Raw genomic sequence first — 7,202 nt, 5'->3', positions numbered from 1 at the left:
TGCTACGGAAACTTTCTAGGACGATCAACATGGGGCTGTTTGTGCCTGTCTTGGAACCAACAAAATCCCATAAAATCTGAAAAGCTGGGATATGGTCTGGAATTCTGTCCCAAGGAAGCATTTGAGTATCTCCATAAGGAACTTACACAATTGCATTCCCTCCAGGAGCCATGAGTGTGTACTAGTTACAGCATTTCATTTATGACATGGATTGAGCACTCTCCTATCAGAAAATCACAGCAATCACAAAAAAAAGAGTTAAATATCAAGTGGACTTTGTGTACTACCTGTGCCATTTCCGTTAATTTCTCTACAGCAGAACAAATTTCTCTGGGACAAACCTTACGTAAGGTTTGCCCTCACACAGAAAATTCACCTCTGCTATCACCCCCACCCCCAATCTTCTCTTATAGTGGAACAACAAATTGAATATTAAAACTAAAATTGGGGTACCAGTGTGGCTCAGTCAGTTAAGTGTTTGGCTCTTGATCTTGGCTCAGGTCATGAGCACAGTTTGTGAGTTTGAGCCCCCTGTCGGGCTCTGTGCTCTAAGCCTGCTTGGGATTCTGTCTCTCCTTCTCTCTGCCTGCTTGCTTACCCTCTGTCTCTCTCTCTCTCTCTCAAAATAAATACATAAACTTAAAAAAAAACTGAAATGGGTTACTATAGCAGACACCCTGAAACAAGTGTGGCCTGGTACATGTTAGCCTTAGCCCTCAGGCCCTGCATCCTTCCCTCACGAAGTCCTGTGCTGTCTTTACATAAACTGCTCACTGCAGCCCATGTAGCTCAGATGTCCCAACCCACACATAGTCCAACCTTCACAGACAGAACTCGATCAATAAACCCTTCACACTCTTCCTTTCATCCCAGATTATAATCTGGCCTTTCATTTAATCAGCTCTGAACAAAATCCCAGAGAAAGACGTCCATGGAGACATGTGAAATGACCTTATGAGGTATTATTTATTACCAGTTCAACAGATAAAGTACATAAAATGGATCCTTGGTTACACGTTTACCATCTAGTATGACATCATGGATCCTTCATTGACAAGAATACAAAATGTTGCTCATATTAGTAATCTTAAACTGAGGTTCTTGAGAGAATCGGCAGAAGCAGACAGGTCACAGAGGTGAGTGCCGACCCAAGAAACTTGAAACAAACATATTACTGTATAAAGCAGACAACTCTATCCAAGACCATTAGAAGAGAATTCTCTTTGATGTTTGGCACCACTGATTCTCATGCTCTTCTTTCTATTCTTTTGTTTCTTTGTGCTTTTAGAAATATATTCCCACTTTAATGATAAACGTTACAATTTTTGAATTACATGACTTTGTTCTCTTACTGGCAAAATAACTTATCTGAGCAAAGCCTTTACCTGAAACAATACCCATCCTGATGCTATAATTCAGCTATACAAAGCCATTGTTAGTGCAGCAAAGATTTTTAAAAAATGTTGTGTATGTTACTTTGTGTCATCTCCTTGAAAAGCCAAACAATAAACATACCCCAATTAGTGCAAGTAAAGGGAATTTTAATCAATAAAATTTGTCTTAAATGTTAGAAAAATTTAGAATAGACTAGATACAACTAGACTTCTGTAAAGAACATGTCTCAACCTGACTAGATGAGTTAGTCCTACAGTCCACTAAACCACTCCATTTTGATGGCTATAGTGTTTCTTCTCTAGAAACATGAATCAAATATTTAAGAGTCTAAACACTTGAAATGATGAGTATAACTCATCATTTTTATAAAATAACTTAGAAGTTAAAAAAATCAGGGATAAGAAACACTGAGATTGTGGGAGAGGCAGAGACCATACAGGTGCCTGTGGCATGAGCTTCCTCCCACTAAGATGCAGAGTTATCAAAAGATTATGTATTGTCAGCTCCCATTCATATGACATTCTTATAAGATAAAAATATAAAACAACAAACAGGTGTACAAAAATTTATGGATGGCAGAGAGTGTGATTAGAAAGTTATAGAACTGGGGTGCGTGGGTGGCTCAGTCAGTTAAGCTTCCGACTTTGGCTCAGGTCACGATCTCGCAGACCTTGGGTTGGAGCCCTGCCTCAGGCTCTGTGCTGACAGCTCAGAACCTGGAGCCTCCTTTGGATTCTGTGTTTCTCTCTCTCTCTCTCTCTCTCTCTCTCTCTCTCTCTCACACCCTCACCTGCTCTTTCTCTCTCTCTCTCTCAAAAATAAATAAACATTAAAAAAAAATTTTTTTTAAAGTTACAGAACAAGGGATTTGCGTGAAGTGATGAACTCGTTCTGCATCATGATTGTATAGTGGTTAGATGAATCTATACTATGTATTAAATTTAATATTCACAGATATAACTGTATCCAAAAATAGCCCATTTTTCTATAGAATTTCTTTAATACAATTTTAAAACATTGAGAAAAGAAAATAAGTGATGTGACTTCTATTTTTATGACTGCACTCTGCCTAAGATGTATATTATTTTCTCAGCTTAGAAAAGAAAGCACCACCCATGCCAACTGTGAGAGGCAAAATAATGGACAATAAATAAATAAATAAGGAAATAAATAAACATCAGGTGGAAAATGGAGGAGAAAAAAAATAAACAAAAACCTTAAAGATGTGATTAAGTTAAGGATCCTCAGATGAGGAGATAATCTTGGATTATGTGGGCCTAAATATAGTCACATGTATAGTTTTAAGAGGAAGCAATGGGAGTTTTGAAGACAGGAAAAAGAGACATCAATGAAACCATGGAAGCAGAGGTTAGAGTGAAGTGGTCATACGCCAAAAATGCAGGCAGCAACCAAAGCTGTAAGAGACAGGGAATCATGTCTCCCTAGAGTGTCTGGAGGGGGTACAGCCTTGTTAGCATCATGATATCATCCCAGTGAAATAAATTCAACTTCTGGCCTTCAGAACAATGGCAGAAAGAATTTCTGTGATAAAGCCTGTGATATACATCGTCCAGAGGCAGTGGTAACAAATCCACCATCCATAATGAAGTTTTAAAGCCTGAATGTATCTGGATCTAAGCTATGAACTGACTCTGCACTCTGACTAGCTTTTTGTTTTCTTCTGTTGAATACATTCTCGCCTAAGTATGAGAAAGCAGTTGAGCTAAGAGTAACTGCACCCTCTCTCTTCTAACTTGGTTTAAGAAGAAAGAAAACAGTAAAATATAAACTGCCCTTCCCTCTGACTCCTTATCAGGCTTGGAGGAAATGGACCAATCGAGAGTCGCCTTCCTTCTACTGCACAGGAGCTGGTGTATAACCATATAATCAAATAATCCAAGCTGACTGAGATGTTGGGCTACAATACTGACCTTTCTTATTCAGATATTTTAAACCTAATTTAACCTAATGACTTTCCCTACAACAACAAACCAGTTAGCTTATAACTGACCACCATAACTCAGCCAAGAGGGATCATTCTCACCATACCGAATCATCAATTGTATCCATCTTTAGGAAGAATATGAGATGTCTTGAAAATAGCCTGCTATTGAGCAGGGGTGGGAGAATTAGGAAAATAATTATTTATGCAAATTCTTTCCTTATATTGATTCTATTTTCAACACTAAAAGAATTCCCTTTTAAAAATTTTTTTTAATGTTTATTTATTTTTGATAGTAGAGAGATATGGAGACACAGAATCCGAAGCAGGCTCCAGGCTCTGAGCTGTCAGCACAGAGCCCAACTCGGGGCTCAAACCCACAGACCATGAGATCATGACCTGAGCTGAAGTTGGTCGCCCAACCAACAGAGCCACCCAGGCACCCCACTAAAAGAATTACTTTTTAAAAACGCTGCACAAGTAATGCTTAACTCAGTCAAAATATGAAGCTAAGATAGGGAAATTTGTAGCAAGCTATCTCTACAATAAATGTTAATCTAAATGCCTTCTGCAATCCACTAAGAATACTTAGGTGAGGTGCATGATGAATATATATAATAATTTTGCCCACATATCCCAGGAATAAAGATTCCAATCATAAGGAACAATAAAAATTAAATGTCTAGGAGTAAGTTTCTTTACCTTAAAACAATGGAGCTTTATTGAAAAACACATAGATAAACAGAAGGAAATACTATGTTCTTCAATAACGAAATACAGACTTCTAGGAGTTTATTTTTCACAAGTCAACTTATAAATTTAATTTACTCACAAACTTAAATAAAAATTCTAAATATATAGCAGAATTCACCTTTTCCTTCTTCCATTAATAAACATCTATTGATGATCAACTATGTAAAAAAAGTTTGTGCTATGTAATAATTATTGAAAGATACAACTTTCCCTTCTAAATTATATGATTGTAGATGTGAAAAAATACTAACAAAGTTTTGAAAAGAGTCTTAATTCTCAATTCAAATTCTTGACAAATCACTTCTGCTTTTAATTTTCCTCAAATATACATAACATACATACCATCACTGGGCTCTCAAGAAAATCCTAACTCACATTTTATCAAGAAGAAAATATTCAGAACACACAGAAAGGACTGCCACATATTGCCAGGAAGACAGAAGAGGAAAAAAATTAAAAATATTACTGTGACTTGTGAAAATCTCTCACGGAGCTATTAAAAATCAGGTGTTAGAGGAGAATGCTCAATTTAGGATATAACATTGAATGGAAAAAATCAGAATCCAAGTTACATTAGAATTTAAGAAGAGAGTAAATGAAACATTGATAATAAATTAGCTGGGTACACAATTATCAATTTCACACTTGGCTTTTTACATATTTTCTATATTTAGCACACAATGTTTTATAACAGAACAAAAGCAACATCTGCAGTACTGGAAAGATAAGAGTTGAAAGCTAATGCATGACAGGAATGTGACAATTTACCAAGAAGTTGTTTGTATGACAGGAGTCTGAACAGCAAATGTAAATCAGCTTTAAACCTGAATTGCAAAATAAAACCTTACTAACTCCCTTCAAAAATCCAATAGGCAGCAATGATCCAACAAAATGTTCTAACCCTGTCTGGGTCATCTCGATCCCAGTTGTCTTAAGTTATGCTTTAATGTCTAACACATTAGCTTCCGCCTGCAGACAAACAATAGCACAAACGATCTACTTGAAGTTCTGTGTCAAAGGACAGGGGTTGCTCAGTCACAGGTTTGGGTGCAGGCAGCAGGTGTCTGGGACGCAATGTGCACTTGCTGCACAGAAGTAGACAGCTGAGTCTGCAGGCTGGGCGGCTGCGATGTGCAGGGACAGATGCTTGGCCGTCTTATTCAGTAAAACAGTGAGTCTTTGGTCTTCTTTTTTGGCCACACTTGAACGAATGTCTATAATGAGCTGGGGACCTTTTCCAAGTTCTTGCTTATACCAAGGGAAGTAGTTTGAGGCACTGTCTGAGTAACTACAGGTGATAACACAGCTGTTTCCCTCCTGGACACTCAGGGTGGAAGGACTCTGCTCCACATTCTCTCCTCTGCTGAGCCCTGTGCAGAAAGAAAAGGTCAGAGAAAGGAGAGCAGTTCCCAGGTTATTATGCTTCAGAATTCCCCTTTTCTCTACTACCTGGAGGAAACCTGAGTAAAGCCAGTCTTGACTGCTGAAGACTATCCACTAATTACTCTGTTTCTCATAAACACTCAACTCACAGTGCAGCGGCAGCCACAAGAGCGTGATGAAAGCCCCCTCGGATGTCCTCATGGTTCCTCCCAATTACAATTACGATCACTTTCAGAATTGTCACCTCCAGCCAGCACAGCTACTTCTAGCACCGGCCCGCCCTTCTTTCCTGCATCAGTCAGAGTGGTTTCCCACGTGTCCACCAGCCAATAAGAAGACGACTGTGCTTCTGCCAGACCTACTCATGCAGATGCTCTACCATGGACCCTCCGCCTGGTCTGTGGCAGCTCAGGTGCACCCTCCTGTGGTCACGTCTGTACTGAACTCACTGGGGAAAACCTTCTTCCCCTACCCCGAGCCTCTGAGGGACTCAGACGCATAATGGCAGCAATACGTCAAACAAATTACATCCTAGACCAGAGACTAGATGCACAGGAAGAATGTAAACATTAAGATTTATACCTCTGCACACTACTGAGTCACTATTAAGTTCAAAAGAGTAGATCCTGTTGCTGTTTATTCAATGATGGGCCTCATGTACATGTTTGAAACGAGGAAGGAATCATGATTCACTCTCTTAAACAAAGAACATAGAAAACCTCCCCTTTCTGCCAAATCTACCAGCCTCATTTGTCTGTTATGGAGAAAAACTCTTCCTAAAAGGAACATGTAAGCCAAAGAATAAATATTTCAAATGCCTCTTATCTCAGACTCTGCTCTTCTGAGCTGGTCTTGCCTGTGACCTGGCAATTTCCAGAGAAGTGACATTACCAGCAGTCAAAATGCGGAATCTTTGTCAGTTAATATGACTGTCATAAAAATGTCAATGATAAAGGAGCAGGGGGACAAGTCCATGAGTTAGGAAACATTTTGACTTGGTTATTTGTGATGGGAAATCTGACATGCTCTCAGAAATCTATTCCTATTGCTACAAGGATTTTATACTGCAAAGTATTGGGGGAAAGAATGGAAATTCTTACAATATATCAGGTTTCAGATCCAAAATATGTCGCCATTTATACTACAGATGCTTTTATTGTCTGGTATCAAAACGGTGCCAGGTCCAAAATGTAGTAAGTGACTCAAATCCTTAGTAGAGGTTCCTCTAACGTGTAAGCCAACTCTCCTAGCGTAGATTTCTGCTGCCGTGGCCAGTCCTCAGATTCCATACTTTGCATTTTTCTCCCAAACTCCACTACAGTGTTCCAAAGACACTGATAATGTTCTTTAGTCCTGTAGATTTCCAGAATTATCCCTTTCTGGCAAAAATCCTTTCTCATCTACTTTAATAGTTTGATATTCTCCAATTACAATGTAATGAAGACAATCTAGGGAAGCCTAAATATTGCCATGGCTGCCCAGGGGAGTAGTACAAGTAGACTACTCATCATGAGAACGGATCCTAGGGAAATCAAGACTGCCTCACCTACATTAAGTGGAAGCCCTTTTCCTAAGGCTTGTACTCACTACTCCTCTGAAATTAGGCAGAAAAAAAAATCCTCAATCACATTCCACACCTTTAAAAATTTAGGGACAACTCTGATGAAGAATCAAAATCAACATATAAACTTGTCTGTAAATATAAATTGTGTGTTTTTACATATGTAAA

The 7,202-nt window shown here is 38.7% G+C and overlaps 1 gene segment (V, D, J or C); it reads right to left on the bottom strand.

Moving 5' to 3' along the window:
• Nucleotides 1-5,125: 5,125 nt before the first annotated feature.
• LOC122468072 lies at nucleotides 5,126-5,674 on the bottom strand. The segment is given in 2 exon segments: nucleotides 5,126-5,460; nucleotides 5,623-5,674. Coding segments are annotated over 2 exon segments (387 nt in total).
• Between the last annotated feature and the right edge of the window lie 1,528 nt (nucleotides 5,675-7,202).

The sequence above is a fragment of the Prionailurus bengalensis genome, chromosome B3 (assembly GCF_016509475.1).
Source record: "Prionailurus bengalensis isolate Pbe53 chromosome B3, Fcat_Pben_1.1_paternal_pri, whole genome shotgun sequence".
NCBI classification, from domain to species: Eukaryota; Metazoa; Chordata; class Mammalia; order Carnivora; family Felidae; genus Prionailurus; species Prionailurus bengalensis.
This window is presented reverse-complemented; position numbering and strand designations above follow the sequence as displayed.